General features: G+C 38.5%; 1 protein-coding gene across 1 annotated transcript in view; it reads right to left on the reverse strand.

Moving 5' to 3' along the window:
* Positions 1-16,951, reverse strand: part of LOC133634235 (proteasome adapter and scaffold protein ECM29-like) — an 86,832-nt gene that overhangs the window by 59,477 nt on the left and 10,404 nt on the right. Inside the window, exons 5-17 of the mRNA XM_062027347.1 lie at positions 11,095-11,244; positions 10,853-11,030; positions 10,651-10,790; positions 8,217-8,295; positions 8,037-8,156; positions 7,872-7,957; positions 6,491-6,566; positions 4,871-4,920; positions 4,731-4,797; positions 4,546-4,668; positions 2,166-2,269; positions 1,960-2,083; positions 1,807-1,887 (exon numbers count right to left, since the gene is read on the reverse strand). Of these exons, the coding sequence (XP_061883331.1) occupies positions 1,807-1,887; positions 1,960-2,083; positions 2,166-2,269; positions 4,546-4,668; positions 4,731-4,797; positions 4,871-4,920; positions 6,491-6,566; positions 7,872-7,957; positions 8,037-8,156; positions 8,217-8,295; positions 10,651-10,790; positions 10,853-11,030; positions 11,095-11,244 (1,378 nt within the window). The remainder of the gene's footprint in view (positions 1-1,806; positions 1,888-1,959; positions 2,084-2,165; positions 2,270-4,545; positions 4,669-4,730; positions 4,798-4,870; positions 4,921-6,490; positions 6,567-7,871; positions 7,958-8,036; positions 8,157-8,216; positions 8,296-10,650; positions 10,791-10,852; positions 11,031-11,094; positions 11,245-16,951) is intronic.

Raw genomic sequence — 16,951 nt, forward strand, 5'->3', positions numbered from 1 at the left:
TTATTTTATTTGATTCATTTTTTTAAAAAGTACCTTATCTTCACCATACCTGGTTGTCCAAATTAGGCATAATAATGTGTTAATTCCACGACTGTATATATCGGTTGATATCGGTATCAGTTGATATCGGTATCGGTAATTAAAGAGTTGGACAATATCAGCATATCGGATATCGGCAAAAAGCCATTATTGGACATCCCTACTTGTTAATGTTCAAGTCACCAAATGTAAATGGAGTATTGTTGGCACTTTTTAAATGGTTATTTTCCAAATACAGGAAGGAGCCTCAAACTCCCCCGCTAGTGTCCACTCTTGAAGGGAATGTCATAGCAGCTGATGGTGACCTTCTATCGCTCGGCTGTCGAGAGCCTGCTGACGTACTGCATAACAGTGTGGTACGCCAGCTGCACTAAAGCAGACAAAAAGGCGATTCAGAGGGTCATAAACTCTGCACAAAAAATCATCGGCTGCCCCCTCCCCTCCCTGAAGGATTTACACAACTCCTGTTGCCTCAACAGAGCAAAAAACATCACCGAGGACAGCACACATCCTGGCTTCCACCTGTTCCACCTGCGACCATCGGGCAGGCGCTACAGGTGCATCAGAGCCAGAACAAACAGGCTCAGAAACAGCTTCTTTCCCAGAGCTGTCACCATCTTGAACTCACACCTATAATAAATAATTCCCCCCTATACAATATCCTACCCTAATACCCTACTGTGCAACATTACCCTTCGAGTGCAATACATCCGACACTGATTGTTATTACTCCGGTACTCTTGTCTTGTTCTGTATATTGTACAGTATTTTGTATATTGTACAGGATTGCTTATTATTTTATTGGATAGTAGTCGGTTTATTTCAATTCTTATTTTCTATCTTTATTACTTCTTGTGTAATTTATTTTTATCCCATATTTGTTTCCACTACCGCACCTTAAATTGGAGTCCTTAATCTCGTTATATGCAAATATAATGACAATAAAGTCCATTCTGTTCTATTCTATTCTATAGAAGTGGTGCATGAATATAAATACCTTGCTGTTTTCATTGATGACTCTCTCACTTTTAAACCTTTTATTGATCAACTTGGGAAGAAACAAGAACTTAAATTGGGGGTTTTCTTCTGTAATAAGAGATGTTTTTCTTTTGGTGTAAAAAAGTGCCTTGTCTCTGCCACATTTTTATCTGTGCTAGATCATGGTGATCTTTTTTACATGAATGCTCCTGGTTCCTGTCTTCAGATGGTGCACTGTGTATACCATGCTTCTTTGAGATTCATCACAAACTGTGGAGCCATGACACACCACTGTGACTTGGACTCTCGGGTGGGATGGCCTTCTCTGTCCACTAGGAGACAGAGTCATTGGTACACTTTTAAATACAAGGCTCTTCTGGGACTATTGCCTGATGACATTTGTGCAATGATTTCACAGAGAAGTAGCAACTCTTATGCTCTGAGATCCAACAATCACCTGATGCTCACACTGAGCTGGGGAATAAGCTCCTTGTGCTTGGAACATGTTCCAAAGAGACTGGAAGCTAACTGAATTTGTATCCTTAAATGCTTTTAAATCTAAACTGAGAGCATTTAAATGAGCCTTAGTTATCTGTAAGTGTTTTACTTGATGTTCATCCTGCCATTTTAATGTGTAATGTGAATGTCATTTTATGTGTAACTTTGCTGCCTCTTGGCCAGAACTCCATTGAAAAAGAGGTTTTTAATCTCAATGGGATTTTTTTTCTGGTTAAATAAAACATTTGTTTTAAATGTCCCAGTCAAGATTGGCAGTTGAAGGATATTTACCTCTGCGAAGGCAGACGGGTTGAAGGGAATAGCAGAGGTTCCAACAACGTATTTAGCAGGAGTCTTCATTCTCTGACATGCCTGATGAAGGTTACAAGAGGGAAACCTTGAGTTACAAAAATATACCAATAAGGAAAATGGGCTGTGATTCACCTTCTCCTGAATGTAGGCCACCATCTCAGGAAAGGAAGGTATGGGCTTGGGTCCCTCCTTTTCAAAAGTCTTCTTTGAAAAAGTCCGCAACACTTTGCGAGCCTCCCCGCATACCTCCTCACGCCTAAGACGCATGGCAGGAAAAAAAGGAACGTGACTCCAGTGTAAGTTACACACAACATGATATGGGTGTGTGTTGGACCTACGGGTCTCCAGCAGCCAGCAGCAGCAAGTACCTTGATGGCACGTGGTCGGGAGCAAACACTGTGCTGGCAAACTTCATGGCAACTTGGCGAACTTGTACCTCGGGCTTTGCAACAACAAATCTTTATTCAAATACTGTGCAGTCAAACGTATGAGTGGGCAAGAGCAGGCGTGTGAATTAAACTTCATGAAAAAGACTGAAAATAAGCCGGGTCCAGGGGGCTGCCCTGGTGGGAGGACAAGGGGGAACCCCCCTCCCCCGAAGCTCCTGGTTTTTCAGCAATTGAACATGCAGAAATTAGCAAAAAAAGCACCATTTAAAGATGTTTTAGTGTTTAAAGAATTGAAAAATAATCAACAGAGTTGACATAAATACATACCCCATTCATCCAAATAATTCACTGTCTGTTTCAGTCACTATGTTATTTAGTCACTACAGTAATTATGTTCACATCCACAGGAACCACATGGGTTAGTCTACTCTATACAGTTTTTACAACCTTACTAGTGTTCACTTCACAGCCACAGATGGTTCATCTAGTTATTGACATTATTTACACATTACTATGTCTGTTTCAGTGACTATGTTATTGAGTCACTACAGTAATTATGTTCACATCCACAGGAACCACATGGGTTAGCCTACTCTATACAGTATTTACAACCTTACTAGTGTTCAAGTCACAGCCACAGATGGTTCATCTAGTTATTGACATTATTTACACATTACTATGTCTGTTTCAGTGACTATGTTATTGAGTCACTACAGTAATTATGTTCACATCCACAGGAACCACATGGGTTAGTGTACTCTATACAGTTTTTACAACCTTACTAGTGTTCACGTCACAGCCACAGATGGTTCATCTCGTTATTGACATTATTTACACATTACTATGTCTGTTTCAGTCACAATGTTATTTAGTCACTACAGTAATTATGTTCACATCCACAGGAACCACATGGGTTAGCCTACTCTATACAGTATTTACAACCTTACTAGTGTTCACTTCACAGCCACAAATGGTTCATCTAGTTATTTACACATTACTTTGGCATGTTTGCTTTGATGGCTCTGACATGAGCCTTCCTGGCAAATTTCTGAGCAGCTTGCATTTTCCTTTGTTTTCTGCTTTAGTTGATTCTGCCTTGGATTGTATAGCCAATTTCTGTCCCTCTGACTCCCTCTCCACTTCTAACTGCTCCAAATGCAAAAATCATAAAGAGTACAAACAATGTATATTCTAATAGCTAACTTTCTTTATCTGAAGAGCCATTTATAGCATGAAATAACATATTTTACAGTTGTTTATGTTCCAAAATGATTCAACTATTCAATGTCAAAATATAAAGAGTAGAAATAATGAAAACAATGATGGTTGATTATATGACCGAAATAAAGTCATTTAATTCATTCAAAATATAAAGAGTAGAAATAATGGACAAAATGTCAGATACTGTCTTGTTGTAAAACACTAATGAAAATAAAAGTGAGCATTTAGACAGGCTATACTGTAGCAAACATGTCTGCCACAATCATGTGTTCTTAAATGTGTATTCCACCTCTTCCATGTCGAGAGCAGTTTTGATTTGGGTTTACATGGTAAACAAGTCAAATGAATGTTTTATCCAGACGCATACATTTGTCAAAATGTGGCCAAGTAGACACATTGTGGGTTTCCTGGACGTGGTCTACATCACTAAAAGAAACATCTAAAGAAGACAATCCCTCTGCCATCTTCCACTAGTTTTTTTAATATATAAATCACCTGCTTGAATATTCCCTCTTTTCTTCTCCGACTCTCTCCTCGTCATTTGGTATGTCTGTTGTGATTTCACTTCCTGGTTCTATGACCCGCCCTCTCTTGCCTCTGATTGGCCTGTCCCTAATGTTTAGCACTAATCTTAACCAATGGTGACTCATCATAGTAAACAACAACCTATCATGGATGTTCTTATACGTAAACCAACCAATAATCATTGATGTATAGTTTGTCCCCTGCCCGTGGAGTTGCTTTGCTACGTAGCTTCCATTTTTAACTTCATCATTTTTAATGGAAAACCGTTGTTTTTACCACTGGATTATCAAAAACTGTACTCATTACAGGAAAACCGTAGTTGTTGGCAGGTATGGCAAAGAGACAGATCATGATTTTAACACACATTGTAGGTCGGAAAAAACAAAGAAAAATGGAAAATATTTTTTTATATTTTTACAAAGATAAAAAAGATGGATTTCCGACTATAGACGGAACAATCACATGCCTGAGAGATGTTTGGATTAAAGCAGGGATGCCCAAATGTTTTGCCTCCAAGGGCCAATGGTCCAAATAACCATTTGAGGAATTGAGCCCCATACAATAAGAAATGTAATGAATTCACCTTCACAATATAGGCAGCCACCAAGGCTTCCATCAGGTTCAGTAGTGCCCCCTGGAGGTTGGCATACGCTCCTACCATCATGGATAAAGCCTCCTGGATGGCAAGACGAACATCCGGCTCCTCCTATACAATACAAGCAAGTAAGTAATGTGCAAAGATGAGGATGACGCAACACTTGCACCCACCTTGCACATGGACTCAAAAAACTGCTGCACGAGAGCAATGTCCTTGGTGAAGAGCTGCGGCATACGGCTGGAGAAGAAACCAACATTTCAAACTGAGATGATGGATCAACTAATGTACAGCAAAAAGGTGCAAAACGTACCTTGAAAGTTTCCCGACTGCAGAATATGCAACACAAAGTAATTTAGGATCCTGTTGGACACATTGCACACGGTTTAGTACTGCAACATAAGTAGAAGTAGGAAGTCACCCTGACAATATTTCTGCTTTATGAATGACAGCTGTGTTAACACAATTGGTTTTGTTGGAAACAAAAAGCCCAAACAGAGTTTCATTTAAAGTAAAAAGTTAAAGTACCAATGATAGTCACACACACACTAGGTGTGACGAAATTATTCTCTGCATTTGACCCATCACTCTTGATCACCCCCTGGGAGGTGAAGGGAGCAGTGAGCAGCAGCGGTGGCCGCGCCCGGGAATCATTTTTGGTGATTTAACCCCCAATTCCAACCCTTGATGCTGAGTGCCAAGCAGGGAGGTAATGGCTCCCATTTTTATAGTCTTTGGTATGACTTGGCCGGGGTTTGAACTCACAACCTACCCATCTCAGGGCGGACACTCTAACCACTAGGCCACTGAGTAGGTTACATTTACATTTACGTGTACTGTACATTTAAATGTACAGTACAGGCCAAAAGTTTGGACACACCTCCTCCTCATTCAATGCGTCTTCTTTATTTTCATGACTATTTACATTGTAGATTGTCACATCAAAACTATGAATGAACACAAGTGGAGTTTTGTACTTCACAAAAAAAAGGTGAAATAAATGAAAACATGTTTTACATTGTAGGTTCTTCAAAATAGCCACCCTTTGCTCTGATTACTGCTTTGCACACTCTTGGCATTCTCTCCATGAGCTTCAAGCACACCTGTGAAGTGAAAACAATTTCAGGTGACTACCTCTTGAAGCTCATGGAGAGAATGCCAAGAGTGTGCGAAAAAGTAATCAGAGCAAAGGGTGGCTATTTTGAAAAAAATAGAATATAAAACATTTTTTAAGTTATTTCACCTTTTTTTGTGAAGTACATAACTCCACATGTGTTCATTCAAAGTTTTGATGTGACAATCTACAATGTAAACAGTCATGAAAATAAATTGAATGAGAAGGTGTGTCCAAACTTTTGGCCTGTACTGCGTATCCCTATTCACAGGTGATTACTTGCTTGCATAGTTCAAATTTGCTGAAGAAAAGACGCCAACATTTGAACACAAATGCAACGTTATTGTCAGAATTCATCCAGGAAGGTTTTTAAACGGTTTACTTGAATGCATGTCAGTTATTTGTGTTAAATGAGGGTGAATAAACACAACGTTTATTCTGGTTCACAACTTTTAATCAACTGACGCACTGAGGTAAGCACACCAGTCGCAGTCTCCTCACTCATTTCTGTACTGACGTATGCATTGATCTGATCACTGATCAGGTCATCTCAGTGTGTACATGATTAATGCCATAACTTTGTGGGATTAGTCACGAGTTAACACATTCATTTTGACAGCCCTAGTATTTAATTTCTATTAAAGCTTTTGTTATTGTCTAAGTTGCACGCACACAGACGCACTGATCTGACTTTTGTTGTTTTCTAATCTGAGGAGTAACCTGGGACAGTTTTCGGCTCCAACTTCCGCCTAACCAGGCACCAAAGTGCGCTATGATGGAAAGGAGGCGTGTGAAGGGATTCTGACCCAATGCTCTTACCTCCTTGTATTCATTAATAAGCTTTGTAAGGCCATTCAGCAGCATCAGTCCTAAGGGCTTATTAGTGTCAGGGCACCTGAAACAACAGGAAAAACAAAACGTTGGTATAAGAAACAAACTGGTAAAAAATATATATAGTGTGGTGGTGCAGAGAAATTACTGCCAAAACTCTACAAACACAAAAATGTTTCCATGTGAAAAAAAACTAATTTCTTCAAGTAAAAAAAGATTTGCAAGTAAAAAAAACTAATTTTCTGCAATTAACAAAACAAGTGGCAAGTATAAAAACAATTTCCTACAAGTTAAAACTTTTGACGGTAATATTCCACCCCTGCAACCCACACTCAGAGTACCTGTAATTCTCACTCTACACCGACAGGTGGTGCTGCTGAGTCAGTTTAAGGCCGTCAGAGCTACTGGTATTTGCGCATGGTGCCCTCCGCCAAAAATAACAGAAGGAGCAGCAAGGTGGGGAGTAAAATGGCAGACAGTAGTGAGTGTAAACAAGCTCAACCTGTAAGTTACCACCTTATTTTTACTATTGACCTCGTAAATCATGCAATGTTATTTATCAATGCCTCTGGCTTATGTTGTAATGGCCTTGTGGTCAGCTGGGAACAAACTGTAGCTCGGACTGCCTTAAATTGACTCAGCAGCACCACCTGTCGTCGCAGAGTGCGAATTACGGGTGCTCCGAGTGCAAGTAAACAGCATCCTCAGGGACTCATCCCACCCAGGTCACCACTGGCTTGAACTCTTGCCCTCAGAGAGGCGCTATAAGACCATCAAAGCAAGGACAAATAGACTGAAAAACAGTTTCTATCCTAGAGCTGTTATTGCCCTAAACTCTGCACTTACCTGAACACTCACCACTTTATTACTTGCTTACCTCTGATAGAGATCTGCTGTGCAATATGTTTTTAACATTATGTTCTTAAATTTTATATTGTTTTATTATTGTTGTTGTCTTAAGACTATTGTATGTAGGTTTGTTTTAAAAGCACTGAGCTGGATTGCGATTTCGTTGTTTCCATACAATGACAATAAAGGTATTCTGATATCTGAAGTACCGTATGTGGATCGCGCAGGGTGGAATTTTACTGCCAAAAGTTTTAACTTTAAGAAAATACTTTTTATACTTGCTAATCATTGTTTTTATACTCGCAAATCATTTTTTTATACTTGCAAATCGTTTTTTTTATACTTGCTAAACATTGTTTTTATACTTGCAAATCGTTTTTTTAATACTTGCAAATCGTTTTTTTTCCTCCATCCATTTTCGCCAGCTTGTCTTTTATTTGAACTAAATAAGGCGTGAGTTAAAATATTTTTGCGTGTTTTGGCCGTAGTTTGGTGCCACATAGAGGTGTGTGTTTCTTACACAATACAGATGTGATGGACAAACTGCAAGGTGAGGGACAACAGTTTGTTGTTGGTGTTGGCCCCAAACAAACCATCGTATACAACCTACGAACGACAGGAAAGAGGAGGTAACCGTTAGCAAAAATAAATCAAACTTAGTAAAAAGGTCTTCATTTAGACACACCTGGATGTTAGCTGGGAAACACTCGGCAGCAAAGCGCGAGCGTAGAAGATGTGGCAGGATCTTTAACTTGACTCTCGTGCTCACAGGTTCGTGTTTTAGCTCATGCTTCATAGTGCCACCCTAGAAAAGATGGCGTGTTTACTAAACATCGCTGGCAAGCATAGCAGTCTGTTTACCAACCTTGGTTTTGAGAGGAACATCCCCCAAGTACACTTTGTAGATCTTGTTGATGATGGAGGGATTGTTCCAGTCCACAATGCTGCAATGAGCAAAACAAGCAGACAAACAAGGTGTTAAGTTTCTGTCAGAAACATCCAGCCTTATGGTCCAAACTTGTGTCTTAAAGAGGTGATATTATGACTAGGGCTGCAACTAACGATTAATTTGATAATCGATTAATCTGTCGATTATTACATCGATTAATAATCGGATAAAAGAGACAAACTACATTTCTGTCCTTTCGAGTATTTTATTTTAAAAAACCAGCATACTGGCACCATACTTATTTTTAGGGATGTCCGATAATGGCTTTTTGCCGATATCCGATATTCCGATATTGTCCAACTCTTTAATTACCGATACCGATATCAACCGATACCGATATCAACCGATATATGCAGTCGTGGAATTAACACATTATTATGCCTAATTTGGACAACCATGTATGGTGAAGATAAGGTACTTTTTAAAAAAAATAATAAAATAAGATAACTAAATTAAAAACATTTTCTTGAATAAAAAAGAAAGTAAAACAATATAAAAACAGTTACATAGAAACTAGTAATTAATGAAAATGAGTAAAATTAACTGTTAAAGGTTAGTACTATTAGTGGACCAGCAGCACGCACAATCATGTGTGCTTACGGACTGTATCCCTTGCAGACTGTGTTGATATATATTGATATATAATGTAGGAACAAGAATATTGATAACACAAAGAAATGGGGGGAGGGAGGTTTTTTGGGTTGGTGCACTAATTGTAAGTGTATCTTGTGTTTTTTATGTTGATTTAATAAAAAATAAAAAAAATAAAAATAAACGATACAGATAATAAAAAACCGATACCGATAATTTCCGATATTACATTTTAACGCATTTATCGGCCGATAATATCGGCAGGTCGATATTATCGGACATCCCTACTTATTTTGATTATTGTTTCTCAGCTGTTTGTACATGTTGAGTTTATAAATAAAGGTTAATTTAAAAAAAAAAAAAAAAAAATTGTTTATTTTATTTATTTATTTATTTTTTTTAAAAGCCTCTGCGCATGCCCATAGCATAGATCCAACGAATCGATGACTAAATTAATCAGCAACTATTTTTATAATCGATTTTAATCGATTTAATCTATTAGTTGTTGCAGCCCTAATTATGACCTTTCTTTCTTGTGGTCTACATAACATGTAATGCCTGTTCCTTGGTCAAAATGTTGCATAGATGATGTTTTACAGACCATCTTCAAGACGCTGTCTCTTCAGGATGCGCTGTTTTGTGGGACGCTCTTATTTACGTGCCCCCACTTTGACTGTGTCCTCTCCCCGTCATCTTTGTTGTACTTTTTAGCGCTTCCATCGCGATTCTACTGACAGATATAAGTTTTGAACTATACGCTACTTTGTATTAGAAATGGCAACAGCGGAGGTCTGCATGTGAATGGATCAGACAGTCTTCCCCACAACAAGACGATAGAGAAAACGAAGGAATTTACTGACTACAATGGCAGACTTTGAAGAACGGCAAACTTGTTTTATAAATATCTCAGCAATGGCTGCACAATTTTGAGAAAAAACATCATTCCAATTTTTCTATCCAAAATTGCAATTGCAATTTGATTCCTATATTTTGCACAAGGAAAAAATGCATAAAACTGCAAAAAAACTGTCAATCAACATATTATTGTCTCAAGGTGCCACACATTACAACAATATTTGGCTTTATGCAGACGGATTAAGAGCTTTTGTCTACATCGTGCTCTTCAAATGAAGAAATAATCGATAAAAACGAGGTTTCCCCTGAATGTGGCGTGCCGCCACGACATTTTCACTAGCACCACACCTTGAAGGGTTTTTTTTGCCTTGAAAATTAATGTAAGTAATATAATATATTGTAGCCCCAAGAAGAAATCACACAAGGTCTGACACTACTTTTAACTTTTATTACCAATCTTATGATAACAAACAGGTTTTAACCTCCCGTGCAAACACTTTCGTCTCTGTGATGTCCGCGCTTCCCCGGACACACAACAACACTTCCTCATTCTCCGCCAATAGCCTTTCAGGCACGGACGGTGTGTTTGCAAACATGGGGAAAACTGACAACAGATTCAAACCCCACAAATTTAAAACAATTGCACAATTGGTGACTGACTAAATACTTTTTTGCCTCACTGTAAATGCCGGGGAAAAAAACCCAAAGTGATAACCTCCTAGTTATTTATTGCACTAAGTAAAACCTCAATGTCGATTAATCGTGCAGCCATAATCGCTGCCATGATTTGATTTCACATTTCGGGACTTACGCAGATCCCAAATACACAAAAGCAGGTACCAGTTGGTAAGAAAAGTTGCTTTTGCACAATGGGTCCACGGTAAAACGTGCAAATCTGGCTCACCTCTGTTTGCTCTTCAGCTCCAGATCAGCTGCAGTGGCCACGCTATGTCGTGTGTCGCTGGACGCCACCACCAGGTGCACCACCGTTTCCACCTCTGGCACTTGCTTGGCCTCAATGAACTTCACGATGCCCAGCTTGCACTGCAGAGACCAAATAACGCAATGAAGTCTGGCACAGAAGACCAGCATGACACAGAGTGTACCTGCTCCAGCTGCTCTGAAGTCCACTGGGCCTCTCCGATGACCCTCTTGGCAGCGTAGATGTTCATCCCCGGGGGAGCCTGGGGGAGACTCTGCCCGGATGACGCCGACGAGCCTTCGGCAGAAGCCCCCTGGGAGGAGGACGGTGCAGGGCGAGTGGGAGATTCGTTCAGTACAAATCTGAAGAGACAGCAAGTCAATAGAGTAAGGAGGATGACTAATGTGGTCGAAAGCAGCGACTCACCCGTAAGGCATCAGCAAGACGTCCAGCATGAACTCCAGCAAGAGCTGCACGGTCTTTGGCCGCTCAGTTAAGTTAAACGGAGAAGCCATCTTGGAGGCGTCTGCTGGATATTTCATATGGTAAAGAGTAGGAATCAGCAGGTGCATTAGGCTAAGAGAGGATGGAGAAGAGATGCAAAATAATAATTCAGTCAAGAGGAGGAGGAAAAAAAAAAGGTTCAGGTCAAATAAAGAGGGATGATGTCACTACCAGGTGGATCCAACATGCATGTACAGTGGAACCTTCAAGGTTGTCATGTCCTGGAAATACCCAACTCAGCTGTTGCTTGCTAGTGACAGTCACAACTATGGTACCAGGCTCGCCCTAAGACAGACCTGGGCATTCTGCGGCCCGCGGGCCACATCCGGCCCTTTGTGTGTCCCTGTCCTGCCCGCGTGAGGCCAATCATAAATTACAAAATACATTTTAAAAAGTATCTATGTCGAGTGTGCAATACAACGGTGCTGCTTTTGTTTTGAAAAGTGTTATTTGTATTACTTCCGTGTGGACGTATGCGCGTGCGTGATTGTGAATGAATGTGAACAGCTGCAATCACAAATTACAGAATAAACTTGAAAAAACATCTATGTCGTGCACGCAATACAACTGTGCTGCTTTTATTTTGAAAAGTGTTATTTATGTGCGTATGTCCGTGTGTAACCTGTGAGTGAAGGTGCACAGCGACAAGTGATGCACGGTTTACACCCGAGACGCTAAAAAGAGAAAAGTTGATGAGGAATGGCGTGTTTTCAACAAGACATGGACTGCCAAGCAACGTTCCCTCTAAGGTGCGCGCCTGCGCAATTGCGCACTGCTCAAGCGTCCTCTCACACAGCAAATATATGCCGCGCACCAAATCAAATCCCATCTGAATTCTAAACAAAATAAACACATTTATTCTGTGTAATTTTGCAATGCAACTCTGAGTGACAGTGACAACAAGCAGCCCTAACGGTGTTCGTCAACACCGTTCAATTGAACACCGTTCAATTATTGTAACGTCTATCGAGATGCTTCAAGGACAGGAATTATATCGATCACTTTACTGAGCAAAACTGTTTGTATTCGGCCATAACCACACCAAAAACATGAGTAAAACACTTCTATCTCGAAAAACTAGTCATTTTCTGCCGTACAAACCAGGCCAAAACCAACTTGTCATCTGTCACCAACACGCATACCACTAAACCACTGGTGCGTTTATGGCCACACAAAAAGTCGGACAACTCAAACACCACACAAAGTTACACTATGACTCCTCAGTCATACGTGTGCTTATTTTACTGTCATTTATTATTAATGTTAATTTATTTATATTAATCATGGAATACTGTTACTAGAGAAAGTTACAGGAATACACACTTATCCTATGCTTACATTTCATTGTGCAACATGAGGATGTTTAAGGGGAACTAAATGTGATCTCTGAAAGGGGTACAAATGATTTCCAAAGCAGTGCTTTTGGTATAAAGTTAAGTTAGGTTAAATGAAAGTATTATTATTATTAATATTAATATTATTATTATTATTTATCTTACGGTATATATCAAAAATAATATTGAGAAAATTTTAATTGAAATATTGTCGATGTGGCCCTCCAGCAGTGCTCGGGTTGCTCATGCGGCCCCCGGTAAAAATTAATTGCCCACCCCTGCCCTAAGAGGTGCTCTCACCCGTATTAAACCCAAAAGTGATGTTTTGAAAAAGACTGTTATGTACAGGGCAATCACTTACTGGAATCCACTTCCACAATATCTGCTATCAATTACCAGCATAGTGGGTTTTATTCGTCACTTATTGTTTGTCTTTGGTACACTAATGTGTATATTTTAGGCCATTGGTTCTTTGTTTTATTTTTGCAAAAATATATAAATATATTTTTATAATACCCTTTTATCTTTGGTATGAACATTATTATGTAAACTCGAAGTTATAGTTTTGTTTTTTTTGGTTCTTTGTTGTTGCTATTTTTGTATTACAACATTTTATTATTTGATCATGTTGTACTGCATTGTAATCTTCTGTTTTGTGATTGTGTGATGTTTTTTGCCTGGACCCCAGGAAAAATAGTCTCCACTGCGGTGTAGACTAATGGGGATCCTTAATAAACTAAACTAAACTAAACCCTCAATGACAAATGGGGAAGGGAATCGAGAACCGGTTCTAAACACAGGCATGTGATTTTAACTTCATGAAAAAGACTGAAAAGCTGAAGCTCTTGGTTTTTCAGCAATTCAACATGCAAAAATGAGCAAAAAAGCACCATTTAAAGATGTTTTAGTGTTTGAAGAATTGAAAAATAGCCAATTTCTGTCTCTTCGACTCCCTCTTCACTTCTAACTGCTCCAAATGCAAAAAACTCATAAAGAGTACAAACAATGTTTATTCTATGAGCTAACTTCCTTTATCTGAATAGGCATTTGTGATTTATAGCATGAAATAACAAATATGTTATTGTTTAAGTTTCAAAATGATTAAACTATTCAATGTCTTTCAGCCTATTCCTTTTTAGGTCATTCTTTTTCTTTTTGTGTGTGTATGTGTATGATTGTTAATATGTATAATCTGTGCTGTTAAATTGATCACAAAAAAAAAATTATGGTTGATTATATGACCGAAATAAAGTCATTTAATTCATTCAAAATATAAAGAGTAGAAATAATGTACAAAATGTCAGCTACTGTCTTGTTGTAAAACAATGAAAATGAAAGTTAGCATTTAGACAGGCTATACTGTAGCAAACATGTCTGCCACAATCGTGTGTGTTCTTAAATGTGTATTCCACCTCTTCCATTTTTGATTTGGTCTTACATGTAAAACAAATCAAATGAATGTTTTATCATACATTTGTCCAAATGTGGCCAAGTAGACACATTGTGGATTTCCTGGACGTGGTCTACATCACTAAAAAAAGAGAATCCCTCTGCCATCTTCCACTAGTTTTTTTAATACTGTATATAAATCACCCGCTTGAATATTCCCTCTTCTCTTCTCCGACTCTCTCATCGTCATTTGGTATGTCTGTTGTGATTTCACTTCCTGGTTCCATGCGCCGCCCTCTCTTGCCTCTGATTGGCCTGTCCCTAATGTTTTGCCCTCATCCTAACCAATCGTCACTCATCGTAGTAAACAACAACCAATCATGGATGTTCTTATACGTAAACCAACCAATCATCATTGATGTATAGTTTGTCCCCAGCCCGTGGAGTGGCTTTGCTACGTAGCTTCCATTTTTAACTTCATCATTTTTAAGGGAAAACTACAGTTTTTACCACTGGATTATCAAAAACTGTACTCATTACGGGAAAACTGTAGTTGTTGGCAGGAATGGGAAAGAAACGGACCAAAATTTTAACACACATTGTAGGTCGGAAAAAACGAAGAAAAACTGAAAATATATTTTTATATTTTTACAGAGATAAAAAAAGACGGATTTCCGACTATAGATGGAAAAATCACATGCGTGTAAACAAGAACCCGTTCCCAGTGTATCAATTCCTGGGAATCGCTTGACCATTTTCCAAACGATTCTCGCAGACTTAGTGACGTCAGACAGCAACATGGCGCCCGGGTGGAGAAGCGCTCTAAAGTTTGGCTACATTTTACAAAAAAAGATTGCAACAGCGCTACTTATCATAATTGCGACATTGATATTTCATCAAGAGGACATACGAGCAATATGAAACATTTGAACACACAGCATGCAATAACTAGAAATGAAGCAATCTGATGTCATCCCAGCAGCAGTCATCTGGCGTAAATACAACAGGTACTAACACCAACCATCATGTTGGCAACACTACCTGTTAAATTGAAATGAATACCTTCTCATTTAGATGAGCATGACAAGAGACAGATTCTGACCGGGTCCAGTTCACATCTGACGCTTGATGAATGTCATCGAGCAGTGACAAATTTGTGGTCAGAAGCTTCCACACATTTTCCACAGTGCTCCTGATTTTTGATAGGCGAATGAACGTTCCAATTGGAGTCAGAGAACAACACATTTTTACTAAGACATTATATTATACAGATGGAACTCAAAAACTGGTATTTGCTGTAAAAGTCCATTCATGTCAGCAAATGTGAAACTAATATGTGATAACTCATTACATGCAAAGTGAGATATGTCAAGACTTGATTTATTATCATTTTGATGATCATGGCTTACAGTTTTTGACAACCCCACATTTTCTGAGTTTCAATTCAAGGTTTTCATAAGCTGTAAGCTACAAACATCAAAATTATATCAAGAGAAAGTTTGAAATATCTGGAGTTGCATGTTATGAGCCTGTGTCATATATTAGTTACACTTTGTAGATTTCTAAACAAACCTTTGCACCATACCGGTATTCTCAATTACAACTTTTACCAGTATATTTTCTAGGGAGATGAAAAATATTCTGAAAAGTTTTTAAAAATAGACTTAGACAAGCTTTAACAAGGGAAATTGTTCCACACATGTAAAATGTACTAAATGTTACATTCTTGTGTAATTTACACAATTGTATTTTGTTAAATTCTACAGAATATTTATTACTATATTTACTTTAAAAAAAGTTACTTTTTTTCTATGCTGCAGTGCAGTGGAAAGTATTCAGTGTTTCACTAAATCCACTAATTTTGTTGTTATAGCCTTATTCCCAAATGTAATAAATGTATTATTCTACACACAATAACCTATAATAAAATAATACTTAGTTGATGCATCTTTGGCAGCAATTACAGCCTCGAGTCTTTTTCAATACGATGCCACAAGCCTGGCACACCTATCTTTGGGCACTTTCTCTCATTCCTCTTTGCAGCACCTCTCAAACTCCATCAGGTTGGATGTGAAGCGTTGGTTCTCTTCCATGATGAAACATCAACACTGTACACTCTTTCAAGCAGGGCAGCCATTTACGGTACTCACCTGTGCCTCCAATCACAAGGATGGGTCAGGTTCCCTGTGATTGGCCGAGATCCCATTCCCAGCAAATTTACGTTTAAGTGTTTGGATCGAAAAAATTGGTCGTTTTAACCACGACAAAATAGGCAGAAGTAAAATAAGCCGACCCTTCACCACAGAAGTCACATGCTTTTGTTTTGACAAGATAAAAACACAATTTCATGCCAGATATAAAAGTAGGGGGTTTCTACTTCTCCATTAGTTTGGCCTGAAAAGTGTCGTGTAGGGATGAAACGATATGAAAATGTCATATCACAATGATAATTGTGATAATTTATGTCACTATAACTATTATCGCTGTATTGTTGAATGTCCTCCAAAAGTACTAATACACACACTAACCTCTTTTAACCGGGTTTATTTCTTTAAATAAATAGACAATATACTTTCCTTGGCAGAGGACACATTAAATATTGCTTTGGCTTTTTATTTGAGTGTTTAAAAATAATTGTCTTCTTCCATTTTACTTTGTAAAGGTTTTTAAATGTTTTTTTTATGACCAAGGCAAAATGGGTGTTGTTTCTTAACGGGGAAAGACATTGATGCGCTTTGTTATCATGTTACCATTTAAGCCAGCTAGCCATTAGCGCCGCTTCTCCAGGAAATGAGCAGTGGTAATCAATTACGATTTATAATCATTACAATTTGAATGCCTCAGTTCATCATTATAATTGCAATCATTATATCCCTAGTGGAATAAGTTTTACCATTTTGGAAACAACAGCTCATCTTTAAAAGAGCTATCACCTGCTAGCAATTATGGACCTGTCCTCTAGTTAAATAAACAAGACTTTGCTATAATGATATTATATTATAATGTATATGTAATATAAAAAACAGCCTGCTGCCATGGGGGAAGAGATGTCACAC

This window comes from Entelurus aequoreus, linkage group LG18, assembly GCF_033978785.1.
Source record: "Entelurus aequoreus isolate RoL-2023_Sb linkage group LG18, RoL_Eaeq_v1.1, whole genome shotgun sequence".
NCBI lineage: Eukaryota > Metazoa > Chordata > Actinopteri > Syngnathiformes > Syngnathidae > Entelurus > Entelurus aequoreus.